At 29.2% G+C, this 27,968-nt stretch overlaps 1 protein-coding gene across 1 annotated transcript in view; it reads right to left on the bottom strand.

Annotated features, from left to right (window-relative positions):
• The window catches only part of LOC142329220 (uncharacterized), a 280,069-nt gene extending 254,558 nt beyond the window's left edge, over positions 1 to 25,511 (bottom strand). The window contains exon 1 of the mRNA XM_075373623.1: positions 24,944 to 25,511. Within this exon, the coding sequence (XP_075229738.1) occupies positions 24,944 to 25,511 (568 nt within the window). The remainder of the gene's footprint in view (positions 1 to 24,943) is intronic.
• Positions 25,512 to 27,968: the final 2,457 nt, after the last annotated feature.

Here is a 27,968-nt window from a genome sequence, read left to right as displayed (position 1 = left end):
ATCATGGTAACCATTACAATAGGTAGCTTTCTTATGAAATCTATCTAAAAGAATTATCAAATACGTCCATTTCAAAAAGTACGGGTTAGAAAAAAGATGCTAATTGAATTAAAAACCTATTTCTTTGTTTTGAAGAATGAAATAATACATGAAAAATTGAAAAAAAAAGTAGGATACATGTAAAAAAAATTCAAATTATTTATTAATAATAATAATAATAGTATTTTTTAAAATTTAATTTAATTTATTTGTTTGTGCAATAGAACAGATACATAATGCCTTCGTATATCACACAAAAAATAAATTTCCCTTGGACATCCCCAATCATTGCAGATATAAAATCCTTGACCCGGTGCCATACTGTCGTAAGGCACTCCAGATGGCAACGTACCAGCGAGTAATACAGAGCGAGACAGGTAATAACATCTCTAAAATTCCTCGCCAACCATCGAACGAGACCAAGATTCCATCTTGCCTTGCTGACTACCTCCTCAACATGCTTGACCACAGAAAGGCTTTGGTCAAAATGTATCCCAAGATCCCTAATTTCCTCAATTCTCGTAAATGGAATTTAATAATTGATGTATCTGAAATATGAAGAGATTGTGCGTCGTGAGAACGTCAAGATTCTTGTCTAGTCAATATTAAGAGGCATCAAGTTGGTCTGGGCCCATGAATAGATCTAACATATATTATCCTGAAGCTTTAAATGATCAGCACGACTCCAACTAACACTACACAGTTTATGCTGTGTGTAGCATAAAATCACTATTAACCACATGAGAAATGTCATTAACAAACAATATGAACAAAAGAGGGCCAAGGTTTGAGCCATGAGGAACTCCCGTAGACATAAAACTAGACTGTGAGATAGAACCACCATAACAGAACCTAAACATTCTGCCACGCAGTGTTACCACATAGATGCCTATCGGCGGGCGAACACGGTAGCAACGATGTGAGCTGGCGTACAGTACGCGTACGCGCTGATACAAGCATCACTCCCACCGCGCAGATGACTGCGCAGTTCTCCTACCATAGCGGCCCTGCGCCCCACCACTCTCAGGCTCCAATAAAAGAGCGTGTACGAGAGCGAATTTTTAATTCATCGTCGACCACCACCTGAAGGAGATTCTCGGCGGATGCCGAAATCCCCGCCGGAGCAGATTTAGCAATCATGGAAAAAAATATTCTTCCGATAACGATTGCTATAAATATATATTTGTAATGTTACATTTTATAAAAATGATTCTGTAGAATGTTTACAAGAAAACGTGGTTCAGAAATAGCTAAAGGGTCTAAAATAATTTGGAAGAAATTTAAATGTTGATAATAAAACTCAAATATTTTACATTTTAGATGTTTCTTTTAAACACAAAGATTACTTCTAACAATTATTAGGCTAGAAACATATACTTTTATGAAATATGTGATCAGTTTTATTAAATACGAAATACAACAAAAGGATTGTAAGTGTATGGAAGTTGCAGAACTGAATAACTAATTGAGTCTACAACCCATTTCCACCTCTATTCATTAAGTAGCATCCCAGTTCAGTAAACCCATCTAACATAGCTTACCTTCTATATCTAGTCCTCTGAATCGACTGTTGTTGCAACATAGTGTCAACATTATTTGAAGCCGAGTTGTTGAATCAAGGCAGTAGACCAAATCACGTTATCTGAGTGGAGTTTCTAACTCATGAGGGTTGAGGCAGGTAATACGTAGAATTGTTCACAGACGGCCGACTATTTAAGAAGCAACTGTTGCTCACTTAACATGATTAAGCTGGATACAGGTCTAATTTTGAATCTACTCCAACTAAGATACTGAATAAACCTCATTAAATAAGCATAGCGGTTACTAAGATGTATTTATTCTATATACCGAATGCAATACCTGTTACGTTTATCAAATGTACACTAAATTATTCAAATATGTGGTAAATATTAATTTTATTACCGTCGTATTAATTATTAATACTATATAAAAAATTTCTAAAATAATTATTTAAAAAATTTCTAAAATAATTATTTAAAAAATTTCTAAAATAATTATTTTAAAGATAAATAATGCCTAAGAGTAACTTCCATCAGTAAAGAGTATTGATAATATCGGTGTAAAATACCAATATTTTCGTTTTTTAATTTCAAAATATACATTTTGCTTAATTTATATGGGTTGACAGTTTTTTTTTCATAATAAAAATCAATTGGAATATGAAATTTTTACTTATTTATTAATATAATATTATATATATATAGCTCATTTCAAGTAAGCCATCATGAGCTCTATTCAAAGAGTATGAGATATAAAAAAAAATTTAAATAGGAAGCCATTCCACTTTTTCCCTTTATAAAGGAAGTAAAATCACGTAACAAAATCGATAAGGATGTCAATAACAATTTATTGATGTTTTGGTCAATTTTCTTGCAAATTGTTCTCTTTTATGATGTTATACTGTTATGCTAGTTTACAAGAGTTCAGCATATACAGAGTGTTTCTAAAATGATGAGCTGCCTGTACGTTTTCAGATTCTACTTGTAAAACTAAACAAAAAATATCCTTAAGAAAAATGGAAATTTCTCCTTCGTTCTCCCACTGCCGTCATTTTGTTGCTTTTATATAAAAATTTATATCTCTAGTTCGGATAAACGAATCAAATTAATATCTGTTAAGCGTCTTGGTAATAAAGTTTTAAAATTAGCAAAAAATCAGGACTTAAATAGGTATTTAAGTACCTATTTAGGACTTATTTAGGTATTTGAGTAGGTAATCAAATTACAAATTGGCGATCATGTTTATTTTTCAATCCGTTATATCTCCATATTAGTCTTATCAAAATTTATGTTATTTATTAAAATATTAAGCCTTTTATTTAAAAAAAAAAAGACATTTTGTTTCTGAAAATCGGTTTACAAATAGTTGAGTTGAAGAAAAATTGAAAATTGATGTTTTCATGCCTCCACTTTACGTTCAATTGGTTGAAATATTAATTGTTTTTATTTATTGTTAATTCTAGTATTGTAAATGAGTAACAAATTAAGTAATAATTTTCTCAATAATTAAACTAATAATTATGATAAAAAAATTAAAATTTTCTCCCATAACTCGACTACTTTTACCCATTTAAAAAAAAAAAAAGTCATTTTGTTCAAAATGAAAGGCTTAATATTTTAGAAAATAAAATAAATTTTGATAAAACTAATATTTATGGAGATATAACGGATTGAAAAATAAAAATGGCAGCCATTTTGTAATTAGAGAAGGTATTTTAAGTCCTGATTTTTTGCTAATTTCAAAACTTTATTCCCAAGACGCTTACCAAATATTAATGTGATTCGTCTAACCGAACTTGAGATATAAATTATTATACAGGAATAACAAAATGGCGGACAGGAGAGAACGAAGGAGAAATTGCCATTTTTCCTAATATTTTTGTTTAGTTTTACAAGTAGAATCCGAAAAATTACAGCCTGCCCTATACGAAATGGTATAGCCTGCCCTAAAAAATACAGTTGAAACAGGCCTATGGGGAACATTGCTTATAAAGAGCACAAGTTTTCCGCTGGCACAAATCATTTTTGGAAGGCCGAGAACACGTTGAAGATCAAGCTCGCTCAGGGAGACCTTCAACTTCAAAATCTGACAAAAACGTTGAGCGTGTGAGGATTCTTGTGAGAACAGACCTCGTTTAACAATAAGGATGATAAGTGAACAGTTAAATTTAAACACTTTCACCGTACATCAAATTTTGACAGACGATTTGGACATGCGAAAGGTTTGTGCGAAATTGGTGCTGAAAAACCTCACAACGGAACAGAAGGACAATCGAATAAATGTGTGCGTTGATCTTCTTGAGAGGATTGAAAATGACCAAGAATTCTTCAATCGTTTGATCACAGGTGATGAATTCTGGATATTTGATTACGATCCTGAAATAAAGCGGTAAAGCGAAGAGTGGCACACTTCGTCATGTCCTCAACCGAAAAAAAGTCGAATGAGCAAATCAAAGATCAAAACCATGCTGATTTACTTTTTTGACAGTAGGGGTATTGTGCACAAAGAATTTGTTCCTCTAGGACACACTGTCAACCAAGTGTTTTACAAAGGTGTCCTTGAAAGGCTCAGGAAAAAAGTGATTCGCGTGAGACCAGACATTGCAGACAAGTGGATGCTTCATCATGACAATGCCCTATGTCACACGGCCATTTCTATCAGGGAATTTTTTACCTCAAAACGCATTCCTACGGTTCCTCAAACCCCCTGTTCACCTGATTTGAGTCCTTGTGACTTTTTCCTTTTCCCGAAATTGAAACATGTCTTAAATGGACATCATTTTGGAACGCTGGAGAACATTCAAAAGACTGTGATCGACCAGTTAAAAGCCCTACCAGTTGAAGCACTCCAGCGTTGTTTCTAGGAGTGGAAAAACGACTCTGCCGGTGTATAGCTGCCCAAGGGAACTACTTTGAAGGGGATAATATTGTTATTTAAAAAAAAAATAAAAACTTTTTTAAGTAAAATGTCAATTTCATTACTTTTCTCACACAACTCTTATAATTGAGATTATTTGAAGATTTTAGATTTATGAAAATATATAATAATATATTTATTACAGAAATATTATCTTCACGTACTTTTCTCTTTCAAAATAGTTTATTTGACTGATGAAATTTTCAATTTTTGTTTAAACAAAATACACTTAAAACACACACACGCGCGCGCAATTTGTTAATGAACATCCTGAGAATTGAAACTGTAGCACCTCAAAAAATTGGAAATTTTTTTGCATAATTTACTGTAGTTTTTGTAGGCTTTCGTTAAATACATTTAAACAACAAAATGTAACGCAGTAAAGAACAAAATTGACGAAGTTTGTAAGATACATGTTAACAACGCGCAACGTAGTCTTTTCTTTCTATTTCCTGTTTAGCCTCCGGTAACTACCGTTTTAGATAATACTTCAGAGGATGAATGAGGATGATATGTATGAGTGTGAATGAAGTGTAGTCTTGTACATTCTCAGTTCGACCATACCTGAGATGTGTGGTTAATTGAAACCCAACCACCCAAGAACACCGGTATCCACGATCTGGTATTCAAGCCCGTGTAAAAATAGCTGGCTTTACTAGTCTATGGCGCAACGTAGTCTATGAAGTTGCTTCGTAAGATTATGAAATAATGTTAATCTGTTCTCTGGACAGATTGGCTTTTGATATAAAAGAATATACGCAAATTATAACGCATTTTCCGAACCGAAAATAAATTAGAGAAAAATAATACATTACCAACCGTTATCTAATAAACTGTAACATTTTTAAAATTCTCTTTTAATATTTATGTGTTATAAATTTTTTCAAGGTAGATTTTTGTTTCATGTCTTCTGAACTTTCTTCCTACTAGTCTTTCCTGTCAAAAATTTTACGTTATTCTTAAAAACCGTTGTATTAACCGGGACAGACTGTAGTGGGCAGTACATGTAAGTCGTTTAAATGGAACAGATCAAACTTTATATAACCTTATGATTCCAACTTGGAATGTTCATCTCTAAAGCTACAACGTCATTTTTTTTAGCTTTAATTTTTTTGTAATACTTTTTTTGTTAATTATTTCTAATTATACATAAATAGTCGGAAACTGATTAGTTAAGAATCAAAATGCATATTTAGTTAAAAATAATTTTTTTAACGATTTTTTAGTTTTCCTTCAATATTACATATAATTAAATTACTGTGTTTTTTTAAGCAGTTTAAGTCTAACAGCCAATGCTATCTATCTCTATGATAAATGGTACATTATATGTACTGTAAAAAACTTGATCTACAGCGGGTTTATATTTCTTCTTTCGGTGATATAAAGAAAAAAAAATGTATTAAACCAAACGAAATTCGTAAGTCAAACATACGTGAACGATAAAGTTAAAAAGTGAAATACCAAAGGATTGAAGTCATAGGGGGCAAAATAGTATGTTGCCACTTAAAAAGGCTGATAAGGTAACAAAGTTGGGGCGGGAAGTAAAGGTTTCCATTAAGACCAATTATTTCACGGGGTTCTTTAAAGTTACCGGAAAAAGGGGTTATACCCTCTCCTCTACATGCACCAACCGCTAAACTCCCTTCGGTTTAAAACCCGGAGGGGTTAGATTTACGGGTCCGTACGAGGCAATATTTCAAGATAGCAAGCATTCTTAAACCGGATGAGTACCCTGCCAGCATCTTACACGTATTTCCGTTCTATCTCTTTCTTTCTCAATTTCTTCTCTTCCGTTTCCTTTTGCATGTTTCAAACAAATCCGTCCCTTCTACCTCTCTTTTTTTTTTTTGATTCTTCATCCTTTAAAATCTACTCATCGAAACTTCCAATATAAACCGTTTCTCTTATATTCGTTCTTTTTTTATTCTGTTCCTACCTTTTAGTTTTTTACTGTTTCGAAAATCTCTCGGATATAATGACTAATTAGTAGCAGGAAGCTTTTATTTCTAACTCACCTCTCTTTTCCATTTTTTTTTTTGTATTCGAAAACAGAGTAAAAATATGATAGAAAATTTTAGACATGTAATGTACTTAAACTCAAAGTTATATAATGTGCATGATTGCATGTGCGTGAGGGAGCGTGAGTATATAAACACAAATTTTCTTCCCCACTTTATCACAATAAAAAATTAGTCATGGTTCTTCCGTTAGTTATTATTCAGTTGCATAAAACGTGAAGGTGTTATGTTTTTCCAATTTTTATATAAAATTGGAAGCTAGAAATTTGCAATTTTGTACATCGTCACATTGAAAGTAATTAAATTCGTGATAAATTCATTGTTCAAAACTGTAGAAATACACTTCCAAAAATTTTAAACTTTGTCTTTTGAATTTGTATAGTATATTAACTTAATTAATGCTACAATGATTATGTTCAGTCAGTTAGAAAAATTACAGCTCTTTTTTAAACGGAAGAATACGTTTTTTCTAAGACATATTTTGTTTTATTTTTATATCAACAGAAAACATTAAAAAAATTTACATGACACAACCAGTGCGATTTTTATAACTAAATCAACGATTTTCCGGAAAACAGTTTAGTAGCAGAAATTTAAGGAAGTCCTACTTTAATATGAAGTTGCCTGACATGAAATTACTTAATTTACTTAAAAGAAGCTATAGTAAAACAATTTTTTTCACAATTTATCAAGTGACATGAAACTTTTCTGAAAAAGCCTTTCCAACATTTCTTTCATTTTAATATTTTTTGATTTATAGCAGCTATAAAGGTAAAAATAATATCGAAATGATAGTTCTGACTTAAAAACTTTACATAATGAAACTTGAGTCAATCTATAAATATCTTATGGTGGCTTAATAATAAAATGATTGTGAAATCTTTTTTTTTACATATAGGATTCCGAAAATGGGTTTCCTATTAAACAAATAATGGTAATATTTTTCAACTAATACTGATACCAGAACATGCCGATCTGTAGGAATGAAAAGAAGAAAATTCATATCTGATAAGACTATAATCCTTTGTTGCAGAAAGAATGGAATATTTTAATAATATTCAAATAACTCGCTTATGTATTAACCACCTATGAGAATTATTTCAACTGTTCTCAGTACAATCTTCCAGAAAAAAATTATTTTCTTTAAAAATCAATTTAATTTTTAAAATGATTTTTCTTTTATAAATATTAAAAATATAATACCAATACTCTACTTCAAATTAGTTTATAATTTCTTCCAATTAAAAGCAGTGATCCATTAAAATTAAAAGAAAGATGACCAGAAGTTATTCGAAAATTGTTCGCTGCTATTTTAACCTAGCCTAAAGCAAGATTATGTAATACAGAATTACGAATGAAATTTACTTGATATAAAGGGAATATAATGTATTTATAAATGGAAGCAAGTTTCCGGATAAATTTAATTATTTACACCCGATGAGTAAATCTAAAGGCAGAGTTTATTAAATCATAAGAGCAGACAGTAAAGAAATATTAAATGATGAACGGGTTAAAAATTAAAGCAGAAAAGAGAGTTCTAATTATAGAAGTATTACTACTACTTAAGATTACGATTTTTAATTATATTTACTTATAATTACTACATGATATTAATAAAAGAAAAAAATCTTATCCTACACTTGTATTGATAATAAATATTTTTGTTAATTATTTTAACAATTAACTACGTTGCTGAAGCATAAAATATATAAAAGCTTGGGAAATGCAAGTGTATAAAAAGGAGATCGGTTAGTAACAATGAACAGCAATTATCTGACAATACTTAAGTTATTATCTAACTTGGCATAATTTCAACAAAAAAAAACCTTCAATCCAGAATTGAATTAATTGCACTCCATTTAGCATTCAAGAGAAAAACTTGACGTTCTGCATTTATAATATTTTTTTCTTATTTTACAACCAAATTAAATAATTTTTATAAATTAAACTACAATAACTTTAAAAATTAAATAATAAAGATTTTATTTAACGTTTTTAAGTTAATTAAAAAGAAATAAGATAAACTCATCATTTATTTATTACTTTAAATCGTAAATTAATTTAGATAATTATTACTAAATTAATTTACCCCAGTCGTACAAAGGGCTTCTAAGTAATATACCTATAGTTTATAGATTCAAATCCTGACATGGATGAAATTATTTAATAGGAAAAAAAATGAAAACAATTTTGTTCATCATAAAACTAGTATATTTTGGTATAATTCCGCCTTGTGGTAATGTATTTCATATACAAATTGCCACGCAAAAAATGTTGTCCACAATTCTCCTAATAAATTCAAATAAAAATAGTTTTCCCCTTTTACTTTCTCAGTTATACACACTATAGCTATACATTATACTAAATAAGGATAAATCATCTCAAATCTTGCTATTTTTTTTTTTTTTTTTTGATATCTTGATGTTTCATGACTTTTTATTATCAATTTAACAACGTCAAACATAAAAAACAAAGTTTTTGCTACAATTTATTGTTTTTCACCCCAAAGTTCTCAAAAACTACTGCAAATACAGTTGTGGGACCTATTTTAATCGATTTTTTAGGTCAAAAATCATAAGAAATCACTACTTCTGCTCCTTAATTAACGTACTAAAAATTGAAGTACAATTTCATTTTACCGGGGTAGCTGAAATCCGAACGAAATCTTTCACGAGCCGTAACTCGCAAACAAAGCATTTTAGGGCGTATGCTTATATAAACTTTTTCCATTATTTTTACAAGTAGAATAAGTTATGAAAGTCCCACGAGAACTTCATGATACACTCTATATAAATGTGTTTTTTTCTTATCTCTAACCTGGATTAATCGATTTAGAAGAAATTTGGTACGATACATAGAACGTTAATGTCACTTAATTTTAGTCACAATTGGTCAAGTAGGCAGGAGGACATGGACCTATGGATCCCGTATCTTAATGTTCTACTGAAAGGGTAGAAATATTTTTTCACATAATTTAAAGCCGCCTCTTAAGTAGCTTAGACGATGCTTAGTTTCATTCAAATTTCTATAAGGGAATGGGCGCAAAAAAATTATTTTTTTATAGTTTCTAAACTCTTTCGGCTTTTCATCCTGAGGTCCTGGGTTCGAATCCCGGTCAGGTATGGCTTTTTTTTATATGCTATATTTCCATATACTACGCACAAGCTTCAAGCTTATGTAGCGATATCATCAAGAAAAAAACTTGTTACATTTGTACTAATTAAAAGGATTCCAATACATTTTTAGGTCACTTTGGTTACGTATCTGGGCAATTTAAATCAGGGATGGGGGTAATCAGCCTAATCGTTTTACTTTTTTCGTAAATTTTCATTTTGATTGATATTTTCACAATCGATAAATAAAAGAAAATAATATAATAAAAATATTTTATGTTTAATTATGTTATTATTATATTATATTACAATATTTTCTTTACGGAAGATGAAGGTTACAATATCAATCAATCAAATAGACGTCAAATTTAAAACGTGATAAGTATGTAAATTTAAACACAAATTCTATTATGAATGTAATTATATATAAAAAAAAGTTAAATATCTTCACTAATTAACTTTAAACTTAAGCATCTTTGAAATGAGATTTTTTAAAATGTCACAGCATATCAGAATTTTTTTTCTTCTCAATTTTATGAAGCCGATAATTAAGAAAGAATTAATGGTTTTTCGTATAGTATTTCTATCCAGATCTTTAAGTATTACAATATAAAAATTAGTTTCAAAACAGAATATTTAGAAATACATCAATCCTAGTTGATATCTAATTGGAAGTTTCTCGTTCTTGTTTTAAATAGAAAAAACAAAAGACACTGTCTATAAATTAAAAAAAAATCAAATGAAAATGTTTTACCTCTAATATCCATTTATAACAATTGATTCATTACTATTCGATAAGAGATAATTCGGACATCAAATGAATTTGGTAAGAGAGCGCAGTAATATGATTAAAAAGTTTTAATTTCTTATCTCAAACCTAAAATTATGATATATTGCAATATACTTGTATCGGTAAAAAAAATGTAAGAGTAAACAATTTTCCCTAGATAGTTCACCTATGAGATATGCTATTATTCTTATGAATGGATGTGACAAATTTGAGAATGAATTGTGATTCTTTCAATTACAACTGTCAGTATATTTAATAAGAAATAGAGCACAATATATACATAATTAAAATAAATAGACTAGTTAACACATACCCTATCAAGATGAAATAAATAAATGAATACAGACAGTAGAAATCATTTTAAATTAATAAAAGATATATAAAATTGTGTAAAACTTTGATAGTGTAATTAACGCATCTAATTAAAAAGAAAACGTTATTATATTATACAAGGAAAGAGTCATCTTCAAAAAAATACATACTTCGATAATTTTATTTTGAAATTGTATCTTTCACAAACTGTATAAAATAAATTGCAATCAAAATAATATTTTTTATGAAATTTCCAAATTTTCAATTCTTACTTATTATATTCGTATTTTAATTCTAAATAAAAAATTCATTGAATAAAAATAAATTAAATATCAAAACTTCATTTACTTTTATTTTCTTAGTTAAACGAGTTTGGAATATGTAGTTTGAATACAGGATTATCTCGTTTAATTTATCATATTATTATTTTTTAATTACCAGTAGTGTAAAAAAAGAACTAATTAAAAATTTATCTTAAAGCTACGTTGTATAATAAAGAAAAAAATAATGTTTTTGCAAGTAGATTCTTCAATAGAGCTAAATTCATTGTGAAAATATTATTATACTTTTTAAAAACTTTTTAAATTTATATATAAAAAATGCAACAGATATTTTGTTCTCTTTTGTTAAATTAAATTTATGTTATTTTTTTTTGCCATTTTACAATAATTATAAATTTATTTATTTTTTTATTTTTTACTACCAAAAATTTTTTAAAGTATGAGTTATGTTTAAATGAAAAATACAAATATTAACATCTAAATAGGTAACTGAAAACATGGAATCTTTTTCTTTGTTTTTAGTAACTAAGCAGCTTATTCATAAGACATTTTATTCTAGCTATATGGATTAAGTAGGAAGAATGGAGAACCTGTGTGTTAAGGTTAAAGGCACGAAACGCTAGTAAACAAAATGATTTTATTGAAATTGAAAAAACCCCAGCTTCTTACCAAGAAGAAAATTTAAAATAAGAAAATAAGCTTTAAAAGTTAACTTAGTTTTCATTTTAATAAAAGAAAAAAGTGCAATTTTAAGTTTTCGTTATTTTTTCTGTAAAGCGAAAAATTTAAATTACTTTTTTATTTTAGTATATTACCGTAAAACATAACGAAAACTAACACTTCATGATGGAATAATTTACTTCAACGAACTTGGTTTAACAATTATTCATAATCAGATCGACTGTTTACTATAAAATTTATTTATTTTAATATATACTGATAATCACAAGTAAAGAACGATTCTCTATACAATATCTGTTTATATTTAGTAATAAATATTTTTGTAAAAATATAGCTTTAGATTATTTTTATAATCATTAACGATATTATCAGTTAATATTTATTGTCATTACAGTTTTCCCAGCGGTAAATTCCAAAAGATGTAAATGCAATTAACGCCAAATTAATTATTAAAAATAGCCAAAACTATTACTTTTTACAATAAAATGTTGTTTTTTTTTTAAAGTAACATGCATAGATATAAAAATGATAGAATAATTTTTTTTTTTTTTTAAGATAAATAAAATGAACTGTGGACTGCTCCATAAGTTAAAACTTATGGTGTTTCGAACAACCTTCCTCGGCTTTTCTATTTAGTCTTGTGGAACTACCTCGATGGGCGTTTTTCCCAGATCAGGTACAACGACCAGTTATCTGGATTCTTTGAAAATAGATGGGGGATTCGTCAGAGCTTTGTTTTGGTATCAGTCCTGTACTCATTTTTCAATGTAGATCTTCCGGCTACGGATTATGTAACCGTCCCTTATTTGCTGATGACACAGTGATCCTGGCTGTTAATGAAGACCCTCGTCTGGCCTCGGGGAAGCTTCAATCAGGGTTAGATTTAATCGGAGAACGGAGCAAAGCGGAGAATAAAGGTAAATCACTATGATCGAGTCATGTCAAGTTTGCGTTAAGGAGGAGTGACTATCCCCTGGTCAACCTATAAGGCGTTTTCATCCCTCATTCTGACCAAGAACCATACCTCGGGTTCCAGTTTGACGTGCAAGAACCATTTGAAAGAGAAGAGAACACAGCTAAACATCAGGTTTGAGGAGCTTAGTTGGTTACTGTAGGCATTCACATTTGTCGTCGTTCAAAAAAAAAATCTGTTATATATAAGGACATTCTGAAACCCATTTAGGTTTATATTAAAATATTTTGGGATATACAGTTATGGGGTACGACAAGCAAGAGCAGCATTGAGGTTATACAAAGCTTTCAAAATAAGTTGGCGAGAATTATTACAGAGGTTTGCTAGGAACGAAGAAATTCTTAACTATCTGTCTTATGTCCAGAAGAACATAGGATTATTATGTCTATCTGCCTTATGTCCAGAAGGAAATCAAGAAATTCCGTTCACATTGCATACGACGCCAACTAATCATGTAGACTATCTAGCCCTGATCTCCTAGACAACAGTGAGGATGTCCGGCGAATGAAACGCTTTCACTTGCTGAATCTGGAGGAGTCTAGTGACTCTTCGGCTGGGACGACACTCCTCAAGTGATAAGCAGCTTCTCTAAGTCTAGTAAAGGGCCTAAATTTCTTTGATAAGCAAATTATATAACTGTTTTATTTTATTTTCCGTTGTCTTGTAATTTGATTTTTTGTTAGGGTTTTACCAACTTTTGTATTTTTTATATAGTGCAAGTGCATTTACACTAATGAACTGTTGTCTTAGGTATTTATTTATTAATTTATATTTATAACATATTTGAGCTAATGTCTTATAAATGTGTGTTTTATGGAGGGGATTAACTGAAAACCCCTTCCTTGGTTCCTTCTTGGAGCCATTTGTGAATAAAAGAATAGTGATAAAAAAATTATATGAATCAGATTCTAAAAACCAAAGCTTACTAAAAGAAAAAAAATATGTTTTTCTTACAACATTTTCTTTAAATTTCAATTTTAAGTCGTCAATATTACTTTTAAAGTAATTATTAACAACTTATTAGAACTTAATTTGACTTCAAAATTTCGAAATTTAAAGAATTGTTTTTCTAATTTTTGCTATTACTAGATTTTTATTGTTTTAAACGCTATCTGTATGATAAAATACAATTTGCGATAAACACAAGGCCATACGAGGAATATTCATCATGATAAAAATAAGAAAAACAAAAAATCCAGAAAAGAAATTATTCAAAGGCTATTATTGAACTAAGATTATCCGGAATGGAAGAATATATATTATTTTTTAACTTAATTTTTTTTAAAACTAATTTATTTGTAGTTTTACATGAAAATATTTTAAATATTCGAATGTCATCCGGCTATTTACTAATACAATAAGATATTTTTAATACTGTAAGAGATTAACAAACAACTTATACTTGCAGTGAAGCTCTGTATACAAGCGAAACTAAGTAATATTAAAAGAACAAGAAAGAAAGCTCAAGTCCTTGAAATAATGAGGAAGCATGTTAAATCCTTAGTGTCAATGAAGAAATTCTGATAAGATAGGAAAGGGGAAAAATTTTATAAACGTCCAACAAAAAGGTGTAATGAATAAAATGAGCATATACTGAGACAGGATAATATATATAGTAAAGCTTATAATGAAAGCTTCCATTAAATGATTTAAATATCATTAAATTATCTCCTTCCATGAAAGGAGATCGAGATAACATTTACAGCAAGTTAAAGATCAAGGCCGTGAAAACTACAAATACTTAGAGGAAAATCATTAAAAAGAGTAACGTTACACGACTTACCTGCGGACTGACCTCTATAGATAATATATCAATAACATACCACAATCCAATAATAACCGATGATGACGGATAGAAAATAATTATTAAAAATCAAAAAATATGACTACTACTTGTACACATCTACTTAGAATAATTTTTATAATAATTTTCTTTCTTTTCTTACAGTAGTTTTTCAGGATATACTAAGTTAGTCAGCGATGTAAAATGTAATATTACTTCTACATTTTAAGTTGTATTCGGGTGCCTGTTAATTCTTAACTAAGTAGAGACCATTAAAGTATCTCATATTGCCTTCACAGGCACCTGACTACAACATAAAATGTAGAAGTAATATTAAATTTTACTTCGCTGACTAATTTATTGTATTCTGAAAAGTTCCTGTAAGAAATGAAAGAAAACATGTTTAAATTATTTTTATGTCCGTTTTTCATAATATTTCTAGGTAGATGCATACAATTAGTAGTTGGGTTTTTTGTTTTTTTAATACTTATATATTTATTTATTAGAAACGTTACACTATCTGAATAGAAATTTCAATGTTAACAAATGTTATACCGGCCTCGGATGTATGTGCTAGCTGCGTTGCATTCCTGTTTTCTTTTGCTGAGTTTGTACTTTAATTTTTTGTTTATATCTCGAAAACGATGAATTTAAAAAAAATTACAAGAGGCAAAAAGTGTTTCATTTTTATCATTTTATGGAATACCACCATTAAAATTTGAAAATAGTGTAATTTTTAAATCTTGTTCCTCAGTGTAGCGGTCGCCCTTATGTATAAGTATCATTTGATTGCTATGTTAGTTCCGAATAGCCAATGTCAGTTTTGAATCTTAAGATACAAACTGAGATTGCTGGCAGGGTGAAACCTTGTAGGTTTTAGAACCGAATGGGTCTCGGATTGATTTGTTCTTCACTCACGCAAATTGATGGTAGTTTTTGATTATAGGATAAAAACTGTGATAACTATCTTATTAATTTGTATGAGATTATGACATCGCAATTTTGGAAGCAAATACATATAAATCTTTGGATCTTGGGAGATAAAAACCAAGATGGCTGGAAGAGATTCTGTAGGTTTACTACTGAATGAGTCTGGTATTTATTTGTTCTTGGCCTAAGCAAATTAATACCAGTATTGGAATCATAGGATACAAACTGTGATTGCTAGCTTATTGATTTGTCCACATTAATGAAGTTATGCATTTTGTTTGCTACGGTGTCGATTAAAGTATAATATAGGGACTTTTCGTGCTTGCACAACATTTTCTTTTTCAGAATTATTTTCTTTTAAAACAGTTTTTTTTTAAATTTTAAATCAACCGACTTATTTTCTAGATTGTATTCCAGTTTTATACGGTTGAATATTGTCTAAATTTAAGAAACCCCTAAAGAAACTGAAGCAGGGGATTAGTTCTCTTACTAAGGGCTCTTATTATTTTATGTTTAATATTTCTTTATTTAAATATATTCCTGTAATACCAACCGATTTGTTAAATTTTGTATTTTCTTTTAAAATTTATCCAACAGGGAGTTTACCATACTCACTATTGTTGTTTTTGTACACCAGTTTGTCGAGAATACTGCGATAATTATTCAGTTTTTATTTGTAATTTTTATTATCTTCAAAATTTTTATGGTAAATAAAAAGTTAGTCATAGTGGATACATTAAGGGTAATGTGAAGCTTTGTATTTAATCAGTTACAATGGAGCAATATCTAGTTTATGGTATAGAATATTTGTCCATTGTTGGTTGTAACCTGATTTATCAGGGATATTGTTTGTGTATTAATGATTGTAAAACTTGATATTGTGAAGTTATTTCTAATTTATATATTAAGCGGATGGGTCGGTTGGAATTTATATTTGGGATCACAAATACGGCGGAGAACACATGTATTTAACTGGAAATTTTAATGTAATATCTCTGTACCCACTGGTGTTTAATTGGTGTTGCTCACACGTTCAATTCTTAAATAAAAATTGTTAACCTTTTTAAAATAAATTTCTACTAACTGTTTTATTTTATTTATTAACTGATATATATTTAATCATATCTTCAGAGGCCTCACTAACTTCTTTTAGTAATAGTGTTAATATTCCGCCAGATCAGTATTTAATTCCGTTCCAACAGCAGGTTCCAACAGGTTTGTTTTTATTAGTTAACTGACAAGAGGTCGAAAAAGTTTTAATAATCTTTTAAAATTTTGTATTAAAAAATTTCTACTCAGCTTCATTGTAAGAAATTAATTAGTTTCTTTTGAAAAACGATTTTTAACAATATAAATGTTTCAGTGAAATATGTATCTAAGAAAAAATGCGTTGTAAAAATATTTTTTATAAAAAAAAAAAAACACGATAAAATTGCTGTACGTAATAATTACAATAAATAATAAAACATTCATATGTTTTAAGAACTGTTAATAAAAAGTAAAACTTTACACCTAGATTGACATTTTGAGGTTTAAATAATTATCTCTGGTATTTATAAATGGTTTAGTATTAAATATCAACAGTACAAAAACAAACAAAAGATAAGTGAAAATTAAAAAATTATGGAAAAATATAGTACATTTTTAAACAACTGTTTTATGAAAATTTTATAAATACTTAAAATTAAACAACAATATTTCACTGTGAATAGTCCAAGCGAAAACAAACGTTTAGTTTTATTACATAGTCTGTGCCACATGGACTGCCCACTTCATTTTTACAATTTCTTAAGTTTCAGGTTTATATCTAGTTAAACCGGTAACAAAATATTTAATAACTGTCGCAATAAATATAATTTACATTATTTATTTATTGTTAAAAAAAAAGATAAATAATGAGATTTGTATAGAGTGAAAAATAATATTATTATTTATTTATTTATTATTGTTAAAAAAAAAGATAAATAATGAGATTTGTATAGAGTGAAAAATAATATGGTTGACCGGGATAAAAAACCCAAGTTTTCTCAGATAGATAAACTATAACTCCGCCACGGAATGAAATAATCAGCTTACGCATAATTTTTCATATTTTTTAATACAAAGTTATTACGAACGGAATGAATTGATGGAAATATTATGAAATCAATTTGAAACAGAATCAACAATTTACATTACGTAAACAGTAATTTAAAAGTAGGAGTTATTTGTAATTTTAGGCTTTGAATCTCACTAATTATTATTATTATAAAGAGAGAAAGAGGAAAAAGAGAGAGAGAGAAAACTAACAGAAAGTGGAATAAGCGAGATTGTGATAAGAAGAGAAACAAATTTAGATAGCACAATAGCTAACAATAGTTTACTTTCAGCGATCTAGCCTATAACCAACTGTTATATGCTTAACAAGAAGCAAACCAGAAATGGTCTCCGTTTAAACATATACAGCATTTACATTTGACCAGCCCTCTTTAAATGATATTTTCCATTTAACTATGTGTGGTTTGCATCAAGACTTAAGTTACAAAACACACACACAAGAGGTACTAATTCTATATTGTAAACACTTATACTATCTTTTAGCAATAAGCTCGGTATCTATATACTAGTTCACTTAAATTTATTAGAAATATCTTACAATGCAGAATATTATCTCCATGATACTTTGAATATTTTTTTAATTCTGCTTTGTTTTAGTTAGTTTGAAATGAAACGCAACAAATTTGTAACGTAAAAATACAGAATGTCTTTTTTATCTATTGACAAGCAAATCGTAGGTGCAAATATCTAAATTGTTACTTTACCATATTATGTTAAATTAATATTAAAATTTAAATGAGCAGATAAGAAGAAAAAGCGACATTCCATAATACTTTATGAAGATACACTCATATGCACATTTTTATTAATACATTTGTAGGTTTTCTGATGTCTAACAAAAGTTCGTGGAACGTGAACATTATTAAGAAATTCAGCCGTCATATTTTGTAATAAATATATTCCTTCTTAAACACGATGCTTTACAACAGAAATAATCTAAAAAAATAATTAAATACTAAATACTTAAAAAAATAATCCCAAATTCTAAAAAATATATAAATAGAATCATTTCATTAATATATTTATTAAGTGTTGAATTAAAAAAATCATTACTACTATTTAGCAAACATAAATGTACATTTGTCAAAAAAAAAGTTTCTTATCAAAACCTCAATTTTAATAGGCAAAGAGAAAGATTTAATGTATTTATGTCCTTTTCTGAGAGATGCATTGCACTTATTGCTTACACCCTGATAGCTGATATACAAAAAACTGATACCCAAAAACGTTTTTCCAATTCCAACATTAAGGGCTTGATTTTTATTTTTTTAAATAATATAATTTTCTAATTTTTGTAAAAAAAGAATAACAAAAATGTACTAACACAGTTAGAAAACGTTTTTGGTAACCAAATTTTTTAATGTTCTTATAAGGCAATGTTAAATATAAAATTTAAAAATTTACTTTTATAACAAAAATAAAGTACACCAACACATACAAGTAATTTAGTAAGTTTTAATAATATATATTTTTTAGGGGTATGGAATAAATTTTATAATCTTTTGAAAATATTTAAATATAGGTTAAATTAAGAAATTTGCTTAAGTAAAATTTTCTGTAAATTTAACACTCCTTCAATAGAGGCTGAAATAAGGAATAGAAAATTTTCAAAAAACTAGTCTGATTTTAGTTCCAGGGTCTATAATCTTTAAAAATGATGACATTTCTTGACAGCTCTGTACATGAGATATAGACATTCTAAAAATGTTTGAAGAATATTTAAACCGAGGGGAGATTGAGCAAAAGAACAAAAAAAAAAATATATTTAAATTTTACGAGGTTCATTTTTTGAAGAAATTTTTTTTGATTATTCATATATGCATTGTAGGGAACAAATTTGCTTTAATAAAGTTTTCTCTAAAATTCCTCTGAAGAAAATCGAAATTGGTATTTTCACTATAACCCATACTCCACTCCATTAAATAATTTAAAATGAATATGATCAATGCCCCATATATAGAAATATTAGAGAGCCAAATTTTAAGATGATCGGTTTTTCAATCCTAAGGTATAGGGTAAAATCAATGCGGCGACACATACGTACATAAATATGCTTTTTATGATCTAGATGAATTAGTTGAATCCTAAAACGTAAATATTTGCAAAACCGGATAACCGATTTTTGACATGATTATCATGCTTTCCACTTTTATTTCTATATTCGTCGCGAAGGTAAAATTTATAAAGATTTCAATAAAAAAATTGGAAAAGTATTTTCAATATATTACAAGTTTAATAAAGTTACAGTGTTAAAATTATTAAGTTTTGTAACTTCTACAAGTATAAAGGAAACAATTATACACTTTTAATTTCGTAAACAGATGACTACCTTAATTTTTTATAGCGAGTGCTGCATACCAATAAGTTTTGTAAATGTAAATATTTTTTTATCAATAAATCTTGTGTTTTCTTTTTACGCTATTTTTGTCTAGTAAAAAAATAAACAAAAACCAATAATTCAGCTTTCCTATCCTTTAAATAGTAGTCCAATTTCACGTTGTCAGGTTTTTAATTTTTTACAAGGTTGACCTTAAACAAACAAGGTTAACCCTAAAAAAACAATGTTGAATTAACAATATTAAGTATGAAAAACAAAGCCTGACATAATGATTTATTATAGGTAAGCCAGAGATAGACATTTTCATAAGTAAACACTCTTAGCTATGTTTATTATGTACACTAGAAATCTTTTGTTTGTGTGGCTTCAGGGTTTTTGATGTATAATAAATTTTATACGTGATGGTATTTGAAGTATAATAGATTTTAAATATTTCTCTCAGAATATGTAGAACAAAATGTAAGTTCTGGAAATTTTAAAAAAATTTCTATGATCTGGAGAAATTTTAATATTTTCAGTGCATGAGAATAAAATTTTAAACAACATTTTTGAGAATTTTATTTACAACTTTTAATGTAAAATGGATGTATCATCTCTTCTTATTGACAAAACTGTTATAATTTTACTTTTATGACAGCATAGTTCTGGAGTTAGTATGCTGCAAGAAGGAAAGTATGATAATTAGTCAAAAAAAAAAATGAGATGTGGGCTTTTTGCATTTCTCGACGTTTCATGAGACAGGGATCCCCAAAAAAAAGTGTAGGCTAATGATCGTAGAATGTATCTACGTGTATTGGTGTGTCTGAAGCTTAATAACCTTTGATTGAATAAATGGATTTTATGAAATTTGATATGTAGATTCAAATATAGAGCAATTTGTTGGTAAACGTTTGTGGTCAATATCTCAAAGCGCTGGAGTAGATAATTTCTTTGGGGTTAATTTATTCAGCATTTTGCAAACATAACCCCGCCGTATATTAAGTTCACAGTACACGTGTACAGGTTTATCTAACAATTTAAAAAAAATTCTGCCACCGCATATTTCCTCTTCGCCAAATTCGAAAAATGCTATCCTTTTTATTTATTTATTTTATATATAATAAATAATACTTATTATATTTCATATAATTTTTATTTCATATCTTTCAACATAAATTTTTTATGTCTTCCTAAGCATAGTAGTAGTGCAAGTAGCCCAAAAAAATACTTGGGGGGAAATATTGGGCGTGGGGGTTCCGAGGAAAGTTATAAATATCGTTTTCATGTATCATTATTTTTCCACTATTTAAGAATAAATAATAAATGCCAGGAAATTATAAAAAATTTGCTGTCAGGTTTTTTTTTAAATTTAGTACTAAAAATTTAGACTTTTTAAATAATATAACTAAATTGAATAATTTCAAGAAACGAAAATAAAAGCAAAGACAATTTAAAGTAACTTTAATAGATATTTTGAAATTTCAACAAAAAGAATTGGGATTCCTTCCTCCGTCCTGAAGGAATATTTTTTTGTGATTTAATTGTACGGCATAAAATTTAGTAAAATATTATAAAGATAAGAGTTGTACGAAATAAATATATAAAAATATTCTTGTAATTTTATTTAAATGCTCCGTCTGGGTAATAGATAACAGCTGATATACAGAGTAACTTCGATTATACTTTTTTCGTATTTATAAAAATATATAAATTTAATTTATATACGAGTATGTTAACCCAAATTTAATAAAATTAGAATTACGAGTATTTGTCATTTTAAAATATGTTAATATTATTCCAAATAATATAAATTTATTAAAAAAAATTTATTTTCTTTTAATATTATTATAACATCAAAGAAATATACTATTTCAATTTATTACTTAAATTTATATGGTTTAAGTAATAAAAGAAAGAAATAAAAAATTGAAAAAAAAGAAGATTAATATAATACACATGATTAGGCGACATCTATGAAGAGAAAGACATTAGTATTCTTAGCACACAAAATTAATTTCGATTACTCTCTAATACGATATGGCGTCACGGACTCTGAAAGCTAATGAACCAACAAGAGCATGGTTCAGACTGCGTTAATATATTAAACATCATGATGATGTTATGGAAGGGTACGCGAACGAATTTTGCTATTATAAAAGGGTTGGTACATTACATCGGAACGCTCCTGTTAGTAGTTAAGGCGTGGAATATTTTATCCGGTATTTTCTAATTATAAGGCCCCTCGATCCATATCTGACACAACTTTTCACCCTACTTATACAAAAAACGTATTGTTACACACACAAATAACGTACTGTTACACACACCGATAACCTCGTCCTGCTTATCTCTCTTGACACTCACTCATACTAATTTGAATGAATATGCTATTTAGAATGAGCTTTCTGTAACATGTACATCCCATATATCAAAATGAAGAGGTGAATGCTTCAGGCGTACCGCAGGTGAGTGGGCTTATATTATGCAGAGAGCTTCAATTCTGTGTAAACTATAATAATGGTCAACAGTTAGTTACATAATTTTACAACTTGTTTACTATTCGGATAATTATAATGTTTACATTCTGGATTTAATATAGCATTCAGAGTAGTTCAAGAATGAACATACTGTAGAAATGAAGTACTGTAGAACTGCGTTAATTACTAAGATGTAAATAGTTCATTTTAAATTAATAATTTCAGACTGTTATGAAATATATAGAAATTAATCAAACGTATTAAAGTATCGCTGATTTAGAATAGATTTCGAACAACAAAAATTATATTTTAAAGCAATCAGTAATAAGGATTTTATTAATACATTAACCTTAATATAACAAACACAATGTCGTAATAAGATAGGTAAATAAATAATATAAAGAATTTAGTTTTTAAAAACGGTAAAGAGAAATAATTTCCAAAATTAACAATGTTTAAAATACAATGATGACAGATTTAACACAGTGGGCTATTATACAGGTATCTCAATAAGAACCGTTACTTTAATTAAGAAAAAAAAATCTTTTTTGTCAACAATATTTAATATTTTTATCGTAATATAAATTACAAAGCAGGAAATTTAATATGGAATAATATGTCAGCTAAACGACCACCATGGCTTCGCCGGCACGTTTCCACTCTTTTAATAAAATTCTCAAATACATATTTTCATGCCTGTAAATCAATTTATTCAATACAACGGCGAATTTCTTTCTTCAACCCTAGGAGTATCTATGGAGAGTTATTGGCATACTTATTACTCTTCAATAATCCCACATAAAGTAATCGCAAGGTTTCAGGTAGCACAACCTTGCTGGCCAGTTCTGATCTGGAAAACGATAGATTAAACGAATTTGGTCTGCGTACGAATTTCGACAGCAAAAATTGAATGGTTTCACGTATTGTGCTGGAGAACGTACCGTCCTGTTAAAACCATAAATCTTCAATTCTGACAAAAACAAACAGTTCTCGATCGTCGTACGATAACGAACAGCAATCACCGTACTAACAATGCATGTACAACATGTATTTAATGCGTGTGAACTATACTTTAGTTTTCACTTTCCAAAATTCAGAAATTCTGTTTATTCGTAAAGTCGTTAAGGTGGAAATGAACTAAGGTGAGTTCATAATGTTAAGATGGTTGATGCGGTAGATTGACACTAAAGATTCTCTATTAAAATTCATCGATTACTTTCTTATTTTCCAACATCAAATTGACGAAATCTCTTCGTTATTGATGGTCTCTAGGAACTCTTGCATCAGTTGAATTTTGTATACGTAAAGAGAAGGTCTTTTAACAAATTCGTTGTATTGCAGGTCGTAAAATGTGTTCAGCGGCGTATTGATGTTTTAGGATTAATTGTTACACTAGTTCTCACTGCAGCGATGTATTGTACGGGCCGACCGAATAGTTGAGGCATATACGGTGTCTCATATTTAAGGGAATACTTACCCTCAAATGTTTTAATCAACTATTCATTAGTTGACCGAGATAAGACGTAATGGTGTCACAATTGTAGACATCATTGGTTGACACAATGGTATCTACCGAAATGACTAGGTAATTTTCTCGTCGTTTCCGCCAAACACTCCCCATTTTTGTAATGAATTTTTACAATAAATAAACGTTGCTCTAACGCGTAACGTAGCCTAGTTCAACAGGTAGGCCTTCAACACTTCTCGCCATGTCTGCCTGTCCTGCACCGTCCTCTGCCAGTTGGTTCCAGACACCCTTCTAATGCCTCTGTCCCATCGGTCTGGTGGCTTGCCTCTTGGCCTTTGTCACTCGCTCTCTTGGACTCCACTCAAGGACCGCCTTTATCCACTTTCCATCACATCTTCTCGCAATGTGCCCTACCGATTGCCATTTCAGAGCTTTCACTGTTTCCATTATATCATGTACTCTCGTTATGGCTCTTATGTCTTCCGCTCTTTTTCGGTCACTCCTTGTATTGCCTAGCATTGACCTTTCCATGCCTCTTTGTGCTGTCCGAAACTTTCCTTTCACGAATTCATTTAAAGTCCAGGTCTCGCATCCGTAGGTGAGTTCTGAAAGAACACACTGATCAGACACGGTCTTTTTCAAGACTATTGGCATATAAAATTTGAACACTGTTGAATGTATTCCAAATGATTTCCAGCCCATTCTGATTCTCCGGAAAATTTCAGGTCTGATGTCCCATCTGGTGCTGCCCCAGGTAGACGTATTCTTCCACAATCTCTAGGATGTAAAACAGATATAATTCTATACGTATAGCGACTTAAAATCTTAGTTCGAAAATAGTGCGTAATATCGGTTCTTAACGAGAAATTTTATAAAAGTATTATATACTTGAATAAATTAATGATATTAAAAAATTATGTACAAAATATTACATTTTCTACAATATGTAATGTATTTTGATTTTTTATCGGATAAAATTACGTCCTATAATTCAATTCTCCCTTTTAAATAATAAAAGTAATAGATTTCTTAGAATTTTAAAGTTGTATAAAATTCTACATGTCTATAATTATTGGAACTCTAACCTCACATCTGATATACTTCTATACTTTTTAAAACTGAAGACTTTTTTATAACTTATAAAAATAAGATTAATTATGCATATATTTGAAAAAGATATAAAGACAACCATGAAATAAATCAAACTGAATGATGTATTAGACTCACCTGTGTGTGTACGCTGGTGCGCCTTAAGATGAGAACTCTTGGTATAAACCTTTTTGCATCCTGGATACTGGCATTTATGAATCTTGCGCCTGGAATCGGGTGAATGATCCAGCCTCGGATGCGGATGTCTTGCTGGTGATGTGACCGAAATGAGACGTGCTACTGATGTGCACCTTACAACAGGTGGGGCCGATGAAGATATACCACAACTTCCGGATGATGAATTTGAATGTCCTTGACCGGATTCTGGGCTTGAAGGAGGTGTTACAGGACAAAATTCTTCTTCATCTTCTTCGTCTTCTTCTTCTACTGGTTCTTTTTTAACTAGAACAGCACAACTTACTGCACTGTCCCATGAGCACGCCGAACTTGACGAACTCATGCTCAAGCTATCGAGATGTCTCTCCGCAAGGTGTAATTCTTCTAGACTATAAGGATTTACCACTTCAACTTTTGTCCACGAGGCCAATGGACTTGGTGCGGTAAATAAATTCCACGGTGTGTCAAGCTCTGTTGGTAATTTTTTGTATGACTGTAATTTGGGTTCATCTTTTAAATATCTTTCCATTTCGTAACATGTCTGAAATAAAAAAAAAAAAAAATGAATTACTAAAACTCAAAATAAAAAACATCAGTATAGAGATAGACAATGAATTAATAATAATAGTTATAAAAAATACAAACAAATTTTTGTATTTAAGATTTTCATGATAGAATAGTATAGAATTAAAATGGAATTGACATTTCGATGGTGATTAATCGTGTGTCTTACTGAAACCAAAAACAACTTTTACATTTTTAAACAATCTTTCTAAACAAAAAGTTTAAACAAAAAGCTCAATGTAGTTACGAAACGTAAGCGCCGCCAAAGAATTAATTATTTGCATAAAATACAAGATCAAATATATTTATTTATTATTTTTTTAGGTTAGATATTAATAAACTATTTATCAGACTATTATAATAAAAAAAAAAATGAATATAGTTTTAAAATACATATAAATAGACCGTGCAGCTTGGCAACATGTTCCTATCATTGTTATTTTAGTAACACTTAATGTATAAACTTTCTGTGTATTTGTACTAGAAGATAAAAAAGCTGACAATACAGTTGTTATACACTGGAATTGGTTATTTTTATTCTTATATAGTGGAAGAAATTCTTATAGCTGCATGAAATAAATTTAAAAAAGCAAATTCAAAACATTTATATTTGTTACTTTTATTACTTTATTATTATTACTTTTATTTTTTACTTTTTTCTTCTCCCCCACTTCCAAAATCATTTCTCAAAAATGATTCTTGATTTGTATACGTTTAGTATACAAATGTGATTGATTTGCATACGTTTATGTTAAATGGAAAACCAAAAACATTTGACTGAAAAATCTAAACCAATAAAAAGTTACCTAAGATTTACGTTTATTTCAGTTATCACAAATAACTAAATATTACTTTTAGTGGTATGTACTGGTATTACAGACCACTCTGTGATTAGTCTTTTTGCAAACTAAATACTTAAACCACCTATATACGCCACACTACAACAGACAAAACAATAAAAAAAAAATGAATGAATGTTAACGTCCTTAAAAACCACCTAATTAATACAGACTGGTCAACTACAGGTCTACACATGTATCAATGTATATTTTGTTTTAAATTTAAATTTAGCTGTATAATAACTCTCCTCTTCCCAATATTGCCACCGTAGTATTTTTTCTGTCGTTTACACTACTACTATGCCTAAGAAAACACAATAAAATTCTATTAAAAAATATGCAATAAATAAAAACATAGCTTTTTCAATTTTGACGGGAGGAGAACAAGAGTTTGGGGAGCAAATAAAAACAAAAAAATAAAATAAACATTTATGCATGTACTAAATTTAACATAAAGGGGGGGTTACGTTTACAAATATTTTTGAGAAAATTGATCCCAAAGAAACTATCTACCTCGACCCTTGCAGATATTGACCCCAAACTTTTGCCGATAAAAATTCCCGGATACACGAGTCTTTGTACCAAATTTTATCAAAATAATTTTATCCAGTTATTAGTAATTAAGTTTCAAACAAGCGAACACACGCACAAAAGAATATTAAGCTCTTTTTTGGGTCCCTGGGTCATAAAACCATGAGAAATGAAAAAAACCATACCCCATTTTTTGATAGATTACCATACTTTACTTCTTACAGCGTAGCTCTAGAGCTATAATGTCAAGAAAGTAATGTAATAAATGTCAGATTTTTTTACAGTACATAATAATTTCCGTTCAGTGTTACGTTTATTGATTATCTTTGATTTTACAGATACTATTTGAAAGATATTTTAGATAAATTCGAAAAAGTCTGATTTAAAGCTGATTTAAAATTTTCTGAAGATCTTATTTAAATTGATGTCAACTCTGGAAACACCAAACTAAGTTTTAAATCACTAATCCTCTTCTTTTTTTTAATAGAGCGGTAGATTATTATTAAATCACTGAATTCTTTTTTAATTTCACTTATTAGACTTTGTGAAAAGCCTCTCATAATTACATCTAGGAAAAAGAAAAAAAAAATTCTGGCCATGTTAAAAATCAATTTTTATAAATAAAATGGCAGAAAGGCTCCAGGAATAGACGGAATACCTGTAGAATTACTGCGCAGTGCAGGTGAGGAAGCGATTGATCGATTATACAAGCTGGTGTGTAATATTTATGAAAAGGGGAAATTCCGTCAGACTTCAAAAAAGTGTTATAGTCATGATACCAAAGAAAGCAGAGGCAGATAAATGTGAAGAATACAAAACAATTAGTTTAACTAGTCATGCATCAAAAATCTTAACTAGAATTCTATACAGAAGAATTGAGAGGAGAGTGAAATAAGTGTTAGAAGAAGACCAGCTTGGTTTCAGGAAAAGTATAGTGATAAGGGAAGCAATTTTAGGCCTCAGATTAATAGTAGAAGGAAGATTAAAGAAAAACAAACCAACATACTTGGCGTTTATAGACCTAGAAAAGGCATTCGATAACGTAGACTGGA

The sequence above is a fragment of the Lycorma delicatula genome, chromosome 8 (genome assembly GCF_047948215.1).
Source record: "Lycorma delicatula isolate Av1 chromosome 8, ASM4794821v1, whole genome shotgun sequence".
Lineage (NCBI taxonomy): Eukaryota > Metazoa > Arthropoda > Insecta > Hemiptera > Fulgoridae > Lycorma > Lycorma delicatula.
This window is presented reverse-complemented; position numbering and strand designations above follow the sequence as displayed.